This window comes from Squalius cephalus, assembly GCF_949319135.1.
Source record: "Squalius cephalus genome assembly, chromosome: 21".
Taxonomy (NCBI): domain Eukaryota; kingdom Metazoa; phylum Chordata; class Actinopteri; order Cypriniformes; family Leuciscidae; genus Squalius; species Squalius cephalus.
In genome coordinates this window covers 26,457,157-26,477,343 of record NC_137142.1, presented here as the reverse complement: position 1 = coordinate 26,477,343, position 20,187 = coordinate 26,457,157, and the positions used below count along the sequence as shown (strand labels likewise).

Sequence of the window (20,187 nt, the reverse complement as noted above, 5' to 3'; positions counted from 1 at the left end):
AGAGGAGCTCTGGCGAGGAATGGAAGAAGGCGTGTCAGGTGTGTGTTCCACTATCACTGATTGCCTCTGATTAGTAAAGCTGAAGAAATATTTGTTACTCCCACGTCCACGAGATTGCAAATCATTTCTGAAAAGGAAATGAAAGAATTGGGATTTTCATTTATTAACCTGCTGCTTCTGTTATTAGCTCTTGTCTGGCTTCCCTCCGTCTTGACCGTCGACTGCATTAAACTTGCTCTCGGCAATATTATTCATATCGAAAGGATATAAATATGGAGGAAAGTTTTCTTCGAAATGTTTTGCGCTTCTACAGTGAAGAAAACTCGCTATCCACGGGGAACCTGGAGAACTTTCTGCACCTCATTACCAGCCGCCGCGCGGCATCTGTCGATGATGACTCCAATCCGCTGAAGAACACAGAGGTGAGAATGTGTCCCATCTCAGACATTTACCTCTTCATTTAACTGGTTCTGCTACGTTTTCCCTCCCATTATAATATAACAAGACAAGCGCAATTTTTTTTTGTCATACAATACATTTTTACTAGAACAAGCAACACAAGTGAAAAGAAGTAGTAAATGGAATATTTAATATGAATCCAAACGTGTTTAGTCACCTGTTTGAGTGCTTCTTCTGCTTCCATTGTGATTTAGTACCTGACAGCAGTTTGTTGGAGAGGATCAGCCCGAATGGACAATTTACTAATTAATATGGAATGATTAAGCTAAGAAAATTATTTTGAGTTTGTTGAAGAAGAGTACAAGGCCTCTCTTTTCTGCTTGTTTTTTATTTTTTAAACTTTTTTATTTTTTATTTGAATTTTTTTGTGGTTTTGAAAACTGAAAATCAGAATAAAAACATTTAAAAATATATTTATTAGAATGTTGTAAAATATAGCATCCATTTCATAGCATCCAAAGAGTATGACAATGAAGAAAAGAACACAGATAAGCAAATACAACTAGGCTATATGTATAATGTTTAACTTTGGGATAATTAATGATCTGTTAAGCCCTATTTTATGTAATTTATTTATTTCAATAAAACATTTATTTATTTATTTATACATTATTATAATTATTATATTATATTATATTCTCAATGAAAGTAGGGGTTCCCTGTTTCTATAGAGGTTGAAAACCCTCAATAAATGATCTGAAACTCCATGATTGTTTTAATGATTTTCAGATATGGAATTGTCACCAAATCATTACTAAACTTTGCATATCAGACTTTATACTTGTTTATCTGGCGTTGCTAACTAGTAATAGGAGCTACTTAGAATGAGACCTGTTTTGTCTTATGTCCTTTTGCTCTTTTCTTGGTAGTGCTCATCTTTGTCAGAGCTGTTGTCTGTCTTTGGATTGGGTAATGCTTCTGTGGTCAGTCTCAATGATCTGGAGATGATGTGTCCAGCTATTCTCAATCAGGTCCTGCTCCCTGCCTGTCCTTACACCTTCCCCTCAAACCTTAATGAATCTGCTTCTTTACCTGATCATAAAGGTGAGTCTGATTAAAACCCCTTCAGTTTAGTGACAGTGGCAAAATCCTACAAAATGTTTTGATATCATCAGTTGGGAGATGCAGATTGATTTTGTAGTGTTTATTGTGGGATTAAAGTGTATTTATAGTACAGCACGTTTTCTTGTCTGTGGTTTGAAACTACCAAGTGGTTTTAACTTTTTTGTTTATGAATCATGATGGTTAAAGTTAATATTCTTATCACATACGTCTGATCACAAGCACAGATTCTTTCAGAGAGGAAGTAGGATTTCCATGACCCATCATCACATTGTTGATTCACTCAATGTGAATCAGACCTTGTTTTGTTAAAGGATCTGAACTTTACAGCATCAGTTTCTCATTTCACATTCAGGAAAAAAAAGGCTTTGTCTGATCCCATTTCATATGGTAATGATGTCCTCACTAATAGGTTGTACAAGAGATAGTATTTTACCAATAGATAAATAATTCACTTCCCACTTTAGGTTTCCGTATTGGGATGCAGTAAAGTAGAACAAGTACAATTGTTTTTTCTCACTTCTTGAATTGACCTGATAAAAATATTTTCAGTATGCCTTAATATGTGTGTAAATGAATTCCTCAACTCTTTTTCCACTTTCCTGTAGTTTGGGGTTATGGGTTCCTGGCTGTGACCGTGATAAACTTGGCAGCTCTGATGGGTTTATTTCTGGTGCCTTTGACGAAAAAAACATATTTTCCAAAAGTCTTGACGTACTTTATTGGACTGGCCATTGGGACACTGTTTTCAAATGCTGTACTGCAACTTATCCCAGAGGTAAGAATGAGTTACAGTGAGATTAATAGATGATATATGACCAAATGCAATGGCTTACAAAGGTTACAAAATCAGTCATAAAACAATTACTCATAATCTTCATGCATGCTGTCCTAATTCACTACTTTTTTGCCAGGCCCTTGGCTTAGATCCCAGAGATGATAACTATGTGCTCGACGTAGTTGGTATTTTTGGCGGATTTTACATTTTGTTCTTCACTGAACGAGTTTTAAAGATAGTACTGAAAGCAGATACAGAGGTAAGAGATTAGATGTGTTTGGACGTTGTTCACTGGAATAGATTGAGCTGGTTTCTGGCCTAACCCAATGGTTCACCTCCCTTACAGCTCGGACACAGTCATTTCCCTCCTCTGCAGTCATCTGATGTCACCATCTCCACCTTCAGCAATGACATCGTCATAAGCAACATCAGCGGTGACATCATTACAAATGACACTAATCTTGAAATGAACTCTATTAATGAAAAGTCCAACAATCCAAGTGAGAGTCCAGCTGTTGAACAGGTAAACACAAAATTCATACATTTATAATTATAACATACATAATTAACTTGTACTGTGATGAAAATCCTTTACCTAATTGGGTGTTTCTGGCCCAAATGATCTGCCTTTCTAATTGCTTGTAAATCTCTCATCATGCTATATTATCACCAAATATTGGATTCAATCTTTAGCTTGTTTACATTTCAGGTGTTGCATTTCAGGTTTTGTATTTCTTTTTTGGTTGGTCATTTTTTTTGTCCACTGCGATAACATTAACTAGCATTTTCAGGAAAAAGAAAATCCTCTCCAGGTCAAAATGACTGGAACACAACATGATGAGGGTTAAAGAAAAATAAACATGTACAATTATAAATCATTATTGCTACACTAGTATTTCCGTGTTAGTACTTAGAGATGTTTACCAGATTCTCCAGATAATGCTGTAAAAGTACAACAAATATTAGACTATAAAGATTATTGATTCACAGAAGCACATTATTGATCTGGCAAGCAGGAATGCTCACATAGTTTTTGCATTTAAAAAGTGAGGACAGTGGAATGAAAAAAAACCAGCACTGGCCAAATACGCCCATGAAAAAGCAGCTCTTGCGTCTTTTGCAGCGTCCCACGCATGACACAGCGCTCCAAAATGCAATTCCAAGTTTAGATATAAACTTGCTATTTTGAGAAAAAAAGTCAGGATTGTTAGGTAAAAAGTTGCAAAACACATTCTGTGTGAATAGCTTTTAAGTACATATTTTGTGTGAATGACCTCTAACAAAGTCTATTTTGTGTTACATTTGTTCAGAATGCTTGCGCTTTGCTAGCTTGTCGCTGGCTTAAAGGCGATGGAATGTCTAATATAAAGACTGTGGCGTGGATGATCACTGTCAGTGACGCCGTACATAACTTCATAGACGGTCTGGCCATCGGAGCGTCCTTCACAGTCTCTCTACTCACCGGCTTTAGCACTTCTATTGCCATCTTCTGTGAAGAGTTTCCTCATGAGCTGGGTAAAACACAGGCATAGAGACCTACTGTATCATCAAAAGATCATTTCAATTAGAATTTCTAAGTTTCTCTTTTCATTTTCTTCCTGTCTCTCTGTAGGTGATTTTGTGATTCTGTTGAACTCGGGCATGAGTGTTGGTCAGGCTCTGTGTTTTAACTTGCTGTCATCGATGAGCTGTTATCTGGGTCTTGCATTAGGGATCCTGCTGGGCAGGAGTTTTGCTCCAAATGCTATCTTTGCTATTGCTGGAGGAATGTTCCTCTACATCTCCCTTGCAGACATGGTGAGACATCTTACTTCTAACTGTGGAAAATGTTCAAATGAATTACAATAATGACTGCCCGACTGTACATCATCCCACTTATTAAAACTCAGCATAAAACATGGCCATGAAATATTGATTTGAATTGAAATAATTTTATAATCTTACCCACAACTACAATATACAAAACAGCTTGGCTGCATCTGAAATTGCATACTCTCATCAGTAGGTACTTATTTTGAATACTTGATTACTTCACAACCGCTAAAAAAAGTATGTTCTTTATAGTATACATGTGTGTAGTATGAATGTACCCCTGGACGGGGTCAGCCCTATGTTCCCACGGCCCAATGTTCCCACATTTCTAAGAATTTTTTTTTCTTTACGATTTGTCTAAACCCCAGTTATGGGTAGGTTTAGGGGTGGGGTCAGGGGTAGGCCATTTGTGGGAACATAGGGCTGTGGGAACATAGACATGCTCCCCTCTGGACGGTACTACATTTGTCATGTTGTCATTATCATGTGACCTACACTTACTGTCACTCGCATCGCTTCACTGCCATTCACAAGTCCTCTCCCGTGGCCTCATGTGATAGTAAAGTGTCCATCAAATGCACACTTCAGAATCTCGCCAGAAGTAGTAGGTCATCCGGGTACTTTTTGCCTACCCTTTTATGAGTACTGTGAATTCAGACATGCTTCTTTTGTCACATACTGCTTTTCGCTTACTATATAGTAGGGAAGTGTGCGATTTCGGAAGCAGCCCTGGAGTCAGGACAAATCGGGTCCTCCCTTGAAATCGGGTGTCCACTAGGACCAAACTCAAAGAACTTTTAATGGGAACTCTCTTTAGTGCCTATTTACATTTCCTACAAAATCACGTTATGATATATGTAGTTTGAACTGTTATAATGACCATTAAATGTCAGTTTTAGTTCGCTTAAGTACTACTACCATAACATACACATACCTGATTAGCCTTATAACTTAGCTTACACTGCAACAATATTATGGTGATATTAATACTAAAGTCCTCTGAGATCATTTTCACTACAGACAATAACTGAAATGCAAGATGGTGCCAAGAGTGAGCAAGTCTGTGGTGTGATACAAGAGACATGAAAGTGAACAAATAGTGTTAAAAATTGCCCAAAAATGCTCCGATTGATCAAGTATTCCAGAAAGTCTAATCACAGTGTTGTTTTTCCAGTTCCCAGAGATGAACAGTATCATGGCAGCACATACCAAAGGCTATCGAGGAAGGCTCGTGTTCTTCCTGATCCAAAATGCTGGGCTGCTCACCGGATTCACTATAATTCTGCTTATTACCCTGTTTGCTGGAGATATCAATCTGGGGTAGAAAGAAAGAATCGAATGAAAACAAAGCAAAACAAAGAACAATTGTTTTCAGTGCCAGAAACCAAAAACAGACGCTGTTGGTTGTTTGGTTTGTATATTAGACTTGTACTGTATATGCTGTTGGGACAAATGTAACACAATCTTCCTGGAAGACATGATTTTTGTAGTATTGTTTAAAGAGATTTTTTTGTCGATGTGAGTGTTAGTGTCTGATGTGAGCTGGCAACAATACCCCGCTGTGTGTGGAGGAATTCCTCAGTGGCAGTGGCAGCCTAGCACAGGGTATCTGAGCAGCTTTGTAGTCCAAATGCCAATGCTGCAGCACCTTTTGACTGAGACTCTGTATCATGTTAATCACAGTCTTTAACTAAAGGATATGAAGGGGAAGATTGTTGATGTTTGTCTTTTCTACAGCTTGTTTCATTAGTGGAAAAAGTGGTTATCTATGTATTTAAACCTTGTTTCCATCTACTGTATGTGTATGAGTTAGAACAAGGGCTTTCAAACTGGGTTCAGGGGTGGAAAATGTTTTAAATATAAAAATTTAAAGCCACATTTAAAAAAAAAAAAAGTATTTCTAAAAATATTTATCTTAAATTGTAATATTGTGTCAAAAAAGTTTTGCTGTTAACACAAAGGGCATATTTTTCCAGATAATATTTCAATATTTTTGATATATTACTGTTGATATAATATGTGTGTACACACACACACACACAAATATATGTATGCATACATGTATACGTATATAATATATACTGTATAAGTATAAATATATTTGTGTATGTATACAAAAGGGTTTGACAATCATTTAAATATAGAACAATAGTGTGCTGAAAGTAAAACTAATTGATACAGATCACAAAATCAATAATAAATTCGTCACTCACGATTAAATACCAAATGTGATGGGGCTTTTTCTGTAACTGCCCCCACATTGTGGAATGACTTTCCATTATTTATTAGATGATCTTTCTTATTGTTTAATCTAATCTGAGACCCATTTTTATTCTTTGGCTTTTGATATTATTTGAAATATAAAGTGATGTTGTGTGTAACTATTATATTTTCTTATTATTGTGCTATATGTTGGCTAAAAAACAAAACAAAGCAAAAAAACAGTTTTGCATCAATCAGTTATGACAACTTCGAAAGAAATTGTTCAACCAACAAATTATATTGAGTTAGAGGAACTTAATTTGTAACATTAACACAAATCTTTGAGTTGATTACTAAAAAAAAATCCATCTAAAGCCCTGGAACTAATTAATCTTATTTATTTCAGTTAAAATCCACAGCTATCATAGCACACTTATTTAGCATGTATATTTAATGAAGAAATAAGATATAACTTGTCGCTGACATTGGTGTTATCGTTGCTTATTGAATCAATAGTGTTTGTATTCATGAAGTATCTTCAGCACAATGGTAACCACAAAAACCTTACCATAACAGAAACTTTGAAATGTCAAACATAACAGCAATAAACACTAACAGGTCTTTCAGTTCACTAAAAAACAAATAATTTTTTCTTGAGATGCGTTTTTTACCATTAAAAAGTATAATTTGAAATGTACAATATACTTTTTTGTAAGACTTTAAATTTGAGAGCAATTCAGATTTTTTTTGTTTTTATCTATTATCTCCCATATTTTTTTGTGTCCAGTAAATGGCGCTAGTGTTCATATTATCAGAGACTGCAGACTTCCGACGCTGTCATCTAGTGAATTTGTGACTGATTTAAAAAATGGATAAGGTGTTTTATATTTGACATGCCTACACAATCGGGTTTTGATTACAAAACGAACCAAGATGTGCTATATCACACTAGCTGAAGTCACTGGCTCGAATAAACACATTTATTTAATTTGACTTTTAATCAAAACCTATAAGAAAGAAAGGACAGTAATTAATTAGTGGAAGGGTAATTACAGGGATAGTTAACCCACAAAGTGAAAATTTTGAAAAGTGAAAAGGCAACTAAACAGTTGTTGGACCCTAATGACTGTATGGGGAAAAAATACTATGAAAGTCAATGTAAACCATCGTTTGGTTACTGACATTCTTCAAAATATCTTCTTTTGTGTTCAGTAGAAGAAATAAATTAATACAGGTATGGAACAACTTAATTGAAGGTGAGTAAATGATGACAGAATTAAACATTTTGGGTAAACTGTCCCTTTAATAACCCTTCCACATGTCTTCCAAATGCATCGTACTTATAATTCCTTCTCTCCCGTAGATGGCGGTAGTGCTACTCCCTCTCAAGTTGCCATCGAAAGAGAAGAAGAACCGTTGGAACAAAGTAAAGCATTAACACTCTCTGGCATTAATTTCTGGAGGATCATTTACAGTACAGGTATGTCTATATTATTTCTATAAAAAAAATACGAAAATCCAGAAGGAAAGTCATTTTCGTTTCCCATAATTGAATTGCATGTTGTTACAGTTAATATTCATTGCAACTGACATTGTAAATCTCTCTGAACACTTCCGTAAACACACAAATGCCTTATATATTTCTTCACTTGCTGCCGACAGTCATCGAGTAAAGGTCAATAACCTGGAAATCTCATCTTATCAGGATCAAGGCATTCTTTTGCTCGAGCAATTTGTGAGTATCTGTGCCACTATATAATACTGTGTCTTATGATTTTGATACAAAATACAAACACGTGACTTAAGGCTGGAAAAGTGAGATTAAATGCTGTTTTTTTTTTTTTTTTTTTTAATTAAACAAAATTTAAAAAATTCTTGAATCAATTATCAATATCTAGATGACATGTAGATGTAAAATATTGTTCACTTACAAGACAAGATTATAATAAGACAGGTGTAATAGGATTTGATAAACCCAGTCTTAAGCTTTCTGTGTTATTATTTCTGGCGTCATGCTTGATTTGAAGGTCATGGCTGAGGTGCAGTTTCGTCGCTACCGGGAAGAAGATCATGAAGAAGTAAAGGAGGTTTTTACTGTTGGAATGAGTGAGCACATCCCAACTTCCTGCATGCACATTCTCAAACAGCCCCTAGCGCAGATGGTTCTGGGATGTGTGTTTTGCGCTTTACTGACCAGCTCAAAGTCCATCCTTTTGCCTGTACTAGCAGTCACGCTGCTTTTGGCCGCAGGCCGTCAGTGTGTAAGTTACATGTTCACCAAGTACATTCAGACTTCCCTTGATCAAGATCTCAACAACATTCAGCAGACCTACCTGGATCCACCTAACGCCTGCTTCTGGGTGGCTGAGAGTCAAGGTCGTGTTGTGGGTACAGTAGCGTGTTTACCTGCAGAGAAAGATGAGAACTTCCTGGAACTCAAGCGGATGTCGGTTAAAAAGAGTCACCGTGGACAAGGCATTGCCAAAGCGCTGTGCCGTATGGTGGCAGACTTCGCTCGCGAACGAGGTTATCTAGGAGTGATGCTTCACACCTCGGTGGTCCAGACAGATGCACAGAAGCTCTATGAGCACATGGGCTACCAGAAGGTCAGTGAATTTAATGCTCCAGATGTGATTGCCAAGCTGACTAATTTCACATTGATAGAGTACCAACTCATCATAAAACACCATCGCAACTGAGATTGAGATCTGCAATTTCACTAAGACCAGCATTTTATTGATGAACAGGCTTTTTAACACTGGTTCAGACCACTAAAGAAGCACACCACAATCAGCATTTGTCTATTTCTTAATCATTAAAAAGGGAATTCTTCTTTTATAAGAAACTGTTCATATAGGAGAAAAATCTATTTCTTATATGAGTTCAAATTATTGTTTTAAAAATCTGAATAGAAACAAAACACGGTGTCCAAATCTTGTCTAAGCATCACTAATGTACCTGTGTCAATGAATAAGAATGAATATTTGAACATTCGGATGTGTACTCGAGTCTTTGAGATAGCTTGTGTTGCTTAAGATAATTTCAATATATTTATACTGTACATAGCCTGTTCTCTTCTATGAAAAAAAAAAAAAAAAAACTGCCATTTTCTATCAATTTAAGTATGTGTATTTGTTCAATGAGAGGCATGAGATGTAAATGCCTTGAAACTGACAGATGCTGTTCAACAGAAGCTGCGTGCAATGCTAATGATGTCACATTTCCACCTCCGTAGCATTGATGTTGATTACAATGGCAGCGAGAATGTGACAATTACATATCTCTATTAATAGTTTATGCTTATTAACAAAATAACATAATCATCTCTCCAATATTATCAGATGACCTATATAGTTGACTTTTTACTGTTTTGTATTTTTAATTTATGAAAGAATGGAAAAACTGTGATTGTCCTGTGACTGAATGATTAAATGACTGCAACATTAATTTGGATAAAGTGATTTGTTCTATTGAGACCAAATGTAATTTGTTACAACAACATAAATCAATAAAAACTTTTTGAAATGTACTGTGTTTTAACATTTTTATTTGAAATGTCAGTAATGCATAGAACAGCTATTTTCAGTAGAATTTATCATCTTGACCTGATTTTTATTTAGGTTTGATGAGCAACCCAAAGATCATGTGATTTCTTAGAGGAAGTTTTACTCCCAATCGTCTGAAATGAAAAAAGGACAGAGCTCAAATGTTTAATTGTACATCTTATGTTGTACTATAATAACCGTTTTAATTGAATCAGCAACATTTTTGGACAACATTTTGCACAGATGCCATCTATTTGTAATTGCACCTATAATGTTTGGTCGCTTTTACGTCTGATAGGTCGGATCTATGAATGGAGAAGCTTAACTAGTACTCATGACATTTACACACTCTAGGCTACTTGACAAAAAGTTGTGCTTTGTCATGCATTTAGGGTGATTTAAAAAAAAAAGCTAATACCTTTTTAAAACCTTCACAGACTGAGAAGGCACATGCCTTTATTGTAATATTTTGTCTTTGTCTTTTCCACTGATCTCAGTCTTAAAGTCTAGATGTTGTGGTATCAGATCCGTGAGTTTCGGGATGCATATTACTCAGCTGTGAGGACCTTATTCTCCACTGGGTTCAGAGAGCATGTTGGAACTGTGTATCTTCTGTCCCTGAAGCAGCCATGGACTCAAGCTGTGCTGTGTGGAGTCTTCCTTCTCATCTATATCCTCTCCAGCTCATTTCTGACCTGCATTATGGGTGTCTGTAGGGTTATGCTTGCTGGTCGGATGGCAGTACAGTATATTTTTGAGCTGGGTATTCTGCTTGGGCTCAGTGAGGATCTGTTGGACATCAGGAACTCCTACATGCAGATTGACTTTTGGGTGGCAGAACTAAAAGGGTCTATTAAGAACACTATAGAACACTATTAAGAACACTATACTAGGGTCTACAGAGATCCTTTTCACCTGTCTCCTCCACACAGGGCAAAATGCCCACAGTCCCGACGGGCATTTTGCCCTGTGTGGAGGAGACAGGTGAAAAGGATCTCTGTAAAAAGGGAGTTTCGGGCTCGTGGCCTTGCAAAGGCTCTTTGTAAAACAGCCCTGTTGATGTAGATAAGAGGGTGGTGCTTTTCACCTCTATGGTCCAAACTGATGCTCATAAGCTGTATGACAGCATTGGGTTTAAAAGGGAGGAGTTTGCGTGGCCATCACTTCCTGCCAGGTTGATCAATTTCATGGTGTTTAAATATGCACACAGCAGGACTGCCGGTTTCATGTCATGCTAAAATAAGAAAAGAAGACAAAAAAAGAAAAGTTGTATTCATATCTGTCAAGATCTCTTCGGTGGAAAAAAACATTTGCCTAAAATGTTTAATTTGATATCAAATAAGCATCATTTAAAAAAATTTAAAAAAGATTCACAAAACAGCAGAATCTGTTTAATTATAAAGATAAATTACAAGAATACAGTGTACGTTGATATCCCATTATTTATCAAATTTAGAAGCACAAATCCCACGTGTCTGATAAATCATCTAACTTAAAATGAATCATTAAGTCCAAGGCTCATTCAACCCTGTTACCCATAGAGGATATCAACAATAGCTTAACTCCCAAATTTATTTAGACTAAATTAACTACAAACCAATATTAACTTAATATAGGGTAAATGTAATACATTGAAACCCTGTTGCCTTTCTAGCGTTTTTATATTTGTCTGTTTAATCGGGATTTTAAACTGTATTTATATGTCTTTATGTTCAAGCAATTTCTTTCACTGAGCCTGTTAAAAAAAGCGAATGTCATTAGAATGGATTTTCGACCATTTGAATGAGCTTCAGACCCTATTTTGTACCTTTTGTCGAGGTGAGTGCCAAAACTCCTATTCGAAGCAGTGGCGCTCCGCTCCCGCTCCCGCTGTGTGTGACGTAGCGCTCCTCAGGAAGTAGCTGTCACATCCACATTGTACGGGAATAGACACAACACGCTTAGTAAGAACAGCACCACAAACATCACGGTAAGTTCAAATGCATGGTTTGAAATAGAGAACATGAATGAACCGTTTAATGCCCACACACCCTCCATCTGTTTTTGCGATTGTAACTACTAATCATTCTCAGCTGAGGGATGTAGCGGCTGTAGTAGCCTATATAAATAGGCGGTGGCTGATCGATGGAAGAATTGATGGGCTGCTGGCGATGCGTTCAACCTACCGTTCAATTTACTGTTGTTACTATTCACTGCTACAGCTTTTAGGTAAATTACAATTAAGATTGTAGTATTCTGTAATATTTATTTATTTATTTGTTTGTTTGTTTGTTTATTAATGGGGGAGGGAACAGACGGACCAGGCAGGTTCTTGATCAGTTTATCATCACTGCACAGCACAGAAAATAAGCTAAGTGTACGCAATCACACTGCTTTCATACTTATTTTGTACAATAGTTTAAATGAATTTCATTCCAAATAGTCATTAAGATAATCTTAAGAGAATGCTATTTAAGAAATGATATAATCTATGTACAATTGATATAATAATACTATTTATCTGTGAAATGTATACACCTTTATGAATAAATGTGTGTTTGTGTGTGTGTGTGTGTAGCCTATATAAATATATTATACATACACACTGTATAATTACAACAATTAGTTTTAATTTATCGATTTTATTTATTTATTAATCATCAAAGTATAGTAAATCTCCACACACATTATAATAATAGCACAGTCATGTTAATACATGACATTTATGTTCTTATCAGACACATTCTTACAACAAAATGTTCCAGAAAGTCTCACGCCATTGTTAAGGGATAATTAAAGGGATAGTTCACGCAAAAATGAAAATTTTCTCATCATTTACTCACCTGAATGCTGGTAACCAAAAAGTTGACTGTAGGCATTGACTTCCATAGTATGGAAAAAAATACTAGAGCAGTCAATGGCTATACCGTCAACTGTATTATTCAAAATATATTCTTTTGTCTTCAACAGAATAAAGAAACTCATACAGGTTTGGAACAACTTGAGGCAAGGCAAGTTTATTTATATAGCACATTTCATACACTACATACACGTGCTTTACAGAAAGGAATTAAAATAATCACAAAATAATAATCATGAAAATTAAAACAGTTATAAAAGAAATTAAAAGAGATATACAGTCTGATACAGTTATAAAATGAATTAAAAGAGTAAAAAGATGATACATGGATAAACTTCTCATCTGGCAAAACACCGGTGTATCATATTTTTCACAACTCCCAGGGTGAGTAAATGATGACAGAATTAAAAAATTTTGATGAACTATCCCTTTAAGCTGTTTATAAGTGAACGCTTTCGTGTCAGATGCAGTTTTTTCGTTCTCCTCCTTATATTGTTATTTTTTATATAATCTCTGTCCCTATGTAGTGTATCTTCTGCTTTTCCTATCAATCAAACCTCATTCCCACCCCTGCTTATAGAGTGCAACAGTGCCTGCCCACTTTTTCGTTGGTTTGAGAAGTATTTTTTCTATTAATTTTTCCCACAGGGATTTTAAAAAGTTTGCAATAAAGCATTATAAGCCATGAACCAACCAGCTACAATGTGAATCACAACATTACAAACTTTTATTTGAAGCAAAAAATATAGGTACAAGATTGCGTACTTAACGGCTTTAATGAGGGAAAGAACTACAATCCCATAAAGCATTGCGAATGGCATAATCAGATTAAAAACGATGATGGAATATAAAACTATTCATTTTTGATCATATATATATTTAGAAAGAATATATTTGAACCATACCTGATTAACTTGAGTATGTCATTTGTGGTGCTTCATGAGAGTGCAGCATTTTTAGTTCGATTTGTTCCCCACAACTCCCTGATTTGTGGAATTTTCTGTACAGCATCATGGGTAATGTAGTTTTTCACCAGGAATTCCACTGTTAAACTTTTTTTTTTTTAAACAAGTTGAAATAATGCAAACAGATGGCTTTAACAAAAGCATATACCATTGACTGACTCACAGTAGCTGTCTTTAAATGTAGTTATAAATCAATTTCCCTATGGAGAAACGAATAGTTTTTACTTCCAGAACTCGACTGTTGCACTCAATTCCTATAACCTGATAGAGCACTGTCTGTCACTGATACAGATGAGAGGCTCTGTTTCATAGAGTGTTCAGAGAAGAGAAGCACTCATTGTGTGATTTATGCATTGTTTGCATGTCTCCAATTGCTGTTTGGACTCACAATTGCTTACTGGTTTTTGTGAGCACAATGTTTTCAGCTGCGCACCTGTCCCTTCTAACTGTATAACATGTTGCGAACATCAGCATTTGCTTTCTGTGCAGAATGTGTAATACAGAAATAAGCCCACAGGGATTCAGTGCAGTTGTCGTTCATAAAGAGCATTAATCCTGTCAGTGTGCGTTTGTGTGTTGTTTGTCAGTCTGCTGAGGTTGTGCACACCTCTCCTGACTGAACTCACTCTTCTGTGTTTGGCTTTATATCGGATGCTGCCTGCGTCACATTTGAATAGGGCTGGAGGGGAACAGAGAGGCTGAATAGAGAGCCGGTCTTAAAGAGACCTGCTGCCTTAAACAGTCTTATTTGCTAAGTGTGTGAACAGTTGTGTGTAAATGGATTCCATAGTAGGGAACCATAGTAGAAAAGAGTGCCGTTAAAGCCAGTGATCACCTCCGTACAAAGTCGCGCATGACCTTTAGTAATCCAGTGATTAATATGTAAAGGATAATGTACCGTCAGCTAGTCATTATCACAAAATAAATCCCAATAGAGTAATCAGGACTCTTGTATCACCCTGAAGGAGCTTATTTTGCATGAATGAAGTACATTATCCTAGGTTTTACATTGTTACTTACCAAATAAATAAACTGACATAAATATTTATTTAAGTTTAAATTATTCGTGGCGCCCACGACGTGACGAGACTCTTGACGTGGCGGCCATGATGGCTGGAGACTCTGGCGTGGCGGCCATGACGGCTGGGTCCCAGCTGTGAATCTCAATGAATCTCCCTCGAGGATCATAAATGGAAAAAGGAATCTTGATTTTAAAGGGTTAGTTCACCCAAAAATTCTGTCATTAATAACTCACCCTCATGTCGTTCCAAATCCGTAAGACTTTCATTCATCTTCGGAACACAAATGAAGATATTTTTAATGAAATCTGAGAGATTTATGTCCCTCTATTGACAGCCGATGCAACTTCCACTTTCAAGGCTCAGAAAGGTAGTAAAGACATCAGAAAAGTAATCCATGTGACTCATTTACACTTATGCATTTGGAAGACGCTTTTATCCAAAGCGACTTACATTGCGTTTCAAGGTATACATTAATATTCTTATCAGTTCTTGCTTTCCCTGGGAATCAAACGCATGACCTCAGCGGTGCAAGCGCCAACGCTCTACTGTTCGAGCTACAAGCATGCTCCAGTGATTTAACCAAAAAATTTTAACCTAAAAAACATTATTTACCACTTTATTTACAAAATACCATGAGAGCACTACGACGCATGCGTGTAGGTTGTCAATAGAGGGACAGGAAATTCTCAGATTTCATTAAAAAGATCTTCATTTGAGTTCCAAAGATGAACGAATATCTTACGGGTTTGGAACGACATGAGGGTAAGTAATTAATGATAGAATTGACATTTTTGGGTGAACTATCCCTTTAACTGGTCATTGAGTCTAGCATAATAAAAGGAAATCAAAGCACTGTCATGGTAGTGAGTCTGATGAGCAAGGTCCAAAACCTCACTAGAATGGTCCTCGAGGGAACAATCATCCTGAGTAAGGAGGGGGAGGTATTTTGCAGCTAGAGCCATACTAATGGTTGGTTAGTCGTTCTGTCACGGGTGTAGCAGGGACAAGGAGAGGTGAGGATATTTAGCAAGCAATCTTTTTTCAAGAACGCATAACACAAGGGTAGTCCAAACCAGGAGCCGATGGCAATAATCCAAACAAGATGACATAGGCAACACAGGAGACTCATCAGCTTTACATTGAGGTATAAAGACAACAACCGACAACTACAGACTGAAACACAAGGGTATAAATATACTGAGTAACAAGATAATGAGGAACAGGTGTGTGATGAGTAACCATAGAGACTGACAAGACCAAGGGTAACTATAGAAACAGACACAGTTAGACAGAAGATAATAAAATAAAAGTCCTAGAATAAAAGAAGCAGGGGAATGGTGACACTGTTCTTTTTAGTATGCATTTTACAACACTTTTTAAATAGATGCACCAGTGTTATTTTAGTATCATTTATATATTATTATAGTATTTAATAATATTTTGAATGAGCATTTATTCAGTTGTCATTTTTAAATATTTTATTTAGCTTTAATTTTTATCTCAGATATAGCTTTAGTTATCAATAATAAAACTACACTGTAAATCATACACTATAAATAATAACTTTGGTCATCCTCTGTTATTAGGCCTTATTGTAAAGTATGTAAATGTGAGAAGACCGGTGGAATGGGTTCTCTGTTTTTTGATCACTCAAAAGAGTACATTTACATATTAAATATGTAAGTTTGATCATTATTTGGTGTCGGAGGGCTTTAGGACCCAGTTCTGCCTCTTTTGCTCTCCTGCAGAAGGCAGCACAGACATTAGCGCAGTTGCACTGCTCTCACACACTCACCTAGCAGCACAGATCAGTCAGCCAGACTTACACACACACACCTCACATTCTAACTCAGTTTAATGCTGGGATCATTCTGACATTTCACATGCTAGCTGGTTCATCTGAGCTCAGACATCCAGCAGGACCTCCACTGGTGTCTCTCCTGTGTCCTCTCTGGGGTTCAGTCTGTGTCTCAGCTGGAGCTGAACCAAACCCTCTCAGACACTCATCGTATGGACAAAGGTTTGAGTGATGAGAGTTAGGTGGAGATAGAAAGGCAGACAGAGAGATAGGGAGACAGTGGGTTGGGGGATTGAATAGACTGCGCTGGTTGCTGAAGCAAGGCAAGGAACCGTTGTCAACAGCGACGCAGGAGCAGCATGTCTCAGATGAAAAGATACCCTTACAGCAGGGTGAGTGACATACAGTGGACACTCTTTTTGTCACACACATACTGTCTGTCTGCCACCCTCCAAAACCTACTAATTGTATTAAAGTAGAATTAGTATGTGCTGTGCATTGATGAGCAGGTGTACAGTATATATTTGCTCTCAATGTGGACATGCAGGTGTTTTAGCATGTGTCAGACAAGAGCATGCGTGGGCTCAGTCAGTGTTCTGGAATTTGTAAGGCTCAGCTTTTAGCTAAAATGCATTTGCTTGTGTACAAAATGCTATGCAATCAATTGCAGTGTGTTTGTTTTAATGTATGAGGCAGTTTTTACTGCAGGCCAATAATGGAGCAGTGCAATTTTTGGCACATTTGCTGAGTAACACAGCAACAACATATAAAAGACTTTATCTTTGACCAAAAGCATTTTGTCAGATCATATTTAATTAGATTATTTTAACTTGATTCCAGCCCAAATCCTAATATTAAAACTGAACCAAGGCCTTTACTGTAGCTCAACTTCATTATCTCAAGCTGACATGGTTAAATGTAGTAATAACTTCCGGTCTTTTATGCCCTTTTCCTGTATAAAACATTAGACAGCACTATGAACATTAAACCCCAGTTTAAATGGATTGTTAGGGAATAGTAATGCATCCCCACAAAGATAGTAAAACCTGAAATCATTTACATTATGGGGAGCAGCCAGCGAACACATTAATAAACTTACCAGACATGTCTTAATTACAACCTAAAAATGCAAAACGGTTTGCGTGAGGAATGATTTAGGTTTAGGGTTAGAAGATAGAAAATCTCATTAGTTCAATATAAAAACAATAGAGGTCAATAAGTCCATTAAACCATGATAGAAAGGCAAGTGTGCGTGTTTATTTATTCCTGTGAACTTATTCTCTGAAACCTTGTTGTGGATTATTAGAGGTTCTATAATACAAGAGGTTAGTTACTCAAATATAGGCCTATATTTAATATTAACACACTTTCACATTTTAATAAATACATGTGGAGAAAGAATTGATGGACAACATATAACTGATTCAGAAACAGAAAATGACACTTATCTTAGACACTTACATATGGAAAAGCTCCACTGCTTAAGCTTCATAAGGAACTTAAAATTCAAATTCTTTGGCTTTTACTTAAAGCTTTTTTTTTTTTAACAAGCTTCACAAGATCTATTCCAAAAATTACATTCCTTAACCCATACGTTTCAACCCTTACTGACACAGTTAGTGACTTATTTCTGCTGAGTCACAAGTCAGTTTTCCGAAACTCCTGTCCTGTGCCCACAATGTATTATTCAGCTTAATCTTTCAACATTAGTCAGCAACGTCATTATATTAAATCCGTCTGTGTAATGAATGAATATGTCACCTTGCAGTGAGCTGCTGCCAGTCTTTGCACAGGTCTGAGTTTTCAAGTTGCGAAGAGGTCACATCTATCATTTGTGTTCTCTTTCTATTGTTACATTGTAACCTAATGTCCCCACCTCTTTAGAGTTTACAATTAGAGTCAGCAAGAATAATAAAACACTGCAAATATTGTGCCTTAGCTTGTTACCTTTATGTGTCTGGTGCTTATTTTTAGTTTCTGAAATAAAACTAATTTTGGACCCCAGCCTCTCTGTGATTAGAGGGAGTTGAAATGACTTAATAGAAGCGAAATGGAGCAGGTCTCTCAAGATCAGCTGGTGTTTGTGTGTGTGTGTGTGTGTGTGTGTGTGTGTGTGTGTGTGTGTGTGTGTGTGTGTGTGTGTGTGTGTGTGTGTGTGTGCGTGCACTGTGACTGCAGGTCACAGTGCTTCTGCTTCATCTGGAGTCTTCTGCAGTAAAGATAAAGGCTGCGTCACAAACTTTTTTTCAGCCATGAGCTCGGGTCTGAGTGCTCCTAAATAACCACCAATTGTCCTCTCAGACATGCAATCTGGAGGGCATGAGAGACTAGTTCAGATACCTAATGAGGAGTCTGCAAATGGACTCAACTCCCCCAGATCATCTATTCAGTTGAATCTGATTGGCTGAGCTGCCATTTTACAAATCTGATTGGCTGGAGGAGTGCCAATATACGTTCCAACAGCACTGTGACTTTACACTGTGTGTGTCACTCCTATAGTCTGTGTTTGTGCATTCCAGAATCCAGACGGACTGTCGAGTTTATGATTTTTTTTTACTGCATGCTACATTGTTACACCAGTAATTCATTCGTTCATTCAAACGATTAATTAAAAAATGCTGATTCATTCTAGAACGAAACAAATAATCTGCCTTTATTAGTCATTGAATGATTAATTCAACTAATTTGTTAAAAAAAAAAAACACAATATCAAACAGGATATGCTGTGACTTCGTTTTGAACTATTTTCATTGGCACAGCAAAAACAGTCAAAGAAACTGACATTGTTGTGTATTAAAGGTAGGGTAGACAATGTTTTACATAAACTCTTTTTGTTATACTGGTTGAAACTCTCTTCACATCCTGATAGCAATCAGTAATAGAATTGGTCTAAATATATATATATTTTTTACATATATCTTCTATGGAAGTCTCAGGACCAAAAATGTTTTTCCAATCATTGCATTAGGTCCAAACGCAGTGATAGTGTCCTATCTGCCTGTCAGCCTATGTATTTCCATACCTCTGCACACACTGCTCTCGCAGACATCACACGTCCCTCAGTGCGTTTCATGAGGCTGTGCAGAGTTATAGACAGACAGTCACAGAGCGCCGGAAACAAACAGCAGCCGCATTTTACAGTTCCTCCTGAACCAAAACAACAAGCTTATGCTGCTTTCAAGCCATGTTGTCATAATTACCGTAATTAAGAGATGGCAACCCATGGCTCTCTACCCAGAGCTGTTCACGTCCTCAGACTTGGAATTATGTGTTTCTATGGCAACACTATCAATGCCGAAATTAATCTGCAGCAGTCAGGTGGTACAAGTCAGTGTTGTGGTCTTTAGCCTCCTTGTTAGAGCACCCACATCCTACGCCGGAGACCCCGGTTCGAATCCCGCTTGAAGCGGGTTAAGTAGGCCCGGTTACACTTTGAGACATGAGGTAATTTAGAGCTGTCTCTCTTGACGCTTTGCAGACTCTGCTGTGTGCAGAGGGTGGGATCTTATGCTTTCAAACTAAGCTATACAGCTTGCTATTGCTAGCCTCTCCGAAGCTGCCTACCCTACTTTTAAATGTACATTTCTCAACATGAACTACTTGTTTATTGATCTGTTGTATAAAAGCAGTATCACACAGTTTATGTTGCTTCCTACTCTAATAACTTCTCAGAAATGTCCCAGCCATCGTTCCTAGTTTGTGACG

The 20,187-nt window shown here is 36.9% G+C and overlaps 3 protein-coding genes across 8 annotated transcripts in view; all 3 read left to right on the top strand.

Annotated features, from left to right (window-relative positions):
* Positions 1 to 193: 193 nt before the first annotated feature.
* On the top strand, positions 194 to 5,819 carry slc39a8 (solute carrier family 39 member 8). Its single transcript, XM_079856004.1, has 8 exons — positions 194 to 422; positions 1,329 to 1,503; positions 2,130 to 2,299; positions 2,436 to 2,558; positions 2,646 to 2,822; positions 3,610 to 3,814; positions 3,912 to 4,096; positions 5,286 to 5,819. Exons 1-8 carry the CDS (start codon positions 273 to 275, stop codon positions 5,433 to 5,435), a joined length of 1,335 nt encoding a protein of 444 aa, XP_079712130.1. The 5' UTR covers positions 194 to 272; the 3' UTR covers positions 5,436 to 5,819.
* Positions 5,820 to 7,677: 1,858 nt separating this feature from the next.
* LOC307149146 (putative N-acetyltransferase camello) lies at positions 7,678 to 9,841 on the top strand. Of its 2 annotated transcripts, XM_079855257.1 has the most exons (3): positions 7,678 to 7,793; positions 7,976 to 8,048; positions 8,341 to 9,841. In XM_079855257.1, exon 3 carries the CDS (start codon positions 8,344 to 8,346, stop codon positions 9,010 to 9,012), a length of 669 nt encoding a protein of 222 aa, XP_079711383.1. In that variant the 5' UTR covers positions 7,678 to 7,793; positions 7,976 to 8,048; positions 8,341 to 8,343; the 3' UTR covers positions 9,013 to 9,841. The 2 variants fall into 2 exon arrangements, with proteins under 2 accessions (XP_079711383.1, XP_079711384.1); XM_079855258.1 differs by lacking the exon at positions 7,678 to 7,793 and having other exon boundaries at positions 7,954 to 8,048; positions 8,341 to 9,835.
* Positions 9,842 to 11,753: 1,912 nt separating this feature from the next.
* Positions 11,754 to 20,187, top strand: part of dctn1b (dynactin 1b) — a 32,306-nt gene continuing 23,872 nt past the window's right edge. For 2 of the 5 annotated variants that reach the window (XM_079855250.1, XM_079855249.1), the window contains exon 1: positions 16,429 to 16,874. In XM_079855250.1, coding sequence (XP_079711376.1) covers positions 16,842 to 16,874 — 33 coding nt within the window. In that variant the 5' untranslated portion in view covers positions 16,429 to 16,841. Of the gene's footprint in view, positions 11,828 to 16,428; positions 16,875 to 20,187 lie in introns of those variants that run through there. The other 3 variants (XM_079855252.1, XM_079855251.1, XM_079855253.1) reach the window with 2 other exon arrangements.

Excerpts from the sequence above, each read along its gene's own strand:
- slc39a8 (XM_079856004.1), top strand. The coding sequence starts at position 273 with ATGGAGGAAAGTTTTCTTCGAAATGTTTTGCGCTTCTACAGTGAAGAA. Across the intron at positions 2,559-2,645 it reads TACTGAAAGCAGATACAGAG|CTCGGACACAGTCATTTCCC; the intron begins GTAAGAGATTAG and ends CCTCCCTTACAG. Across the intron at positions 2,823-3,609 it reads AGAGTCCAGCTGTTGAACAG|AATGCTTGCGCTTTGCTAGC; the intron begins GTAAACACAAAA and ends ACATTTGTTCAG.
- LOC307149146 (XM_079855257.1), top strand. The coding sequence starts at position 8,344 with ATGGCTGAGGTGCAGTTTCGTCGCTACCGGGAAGAAGATCATGAAGAA.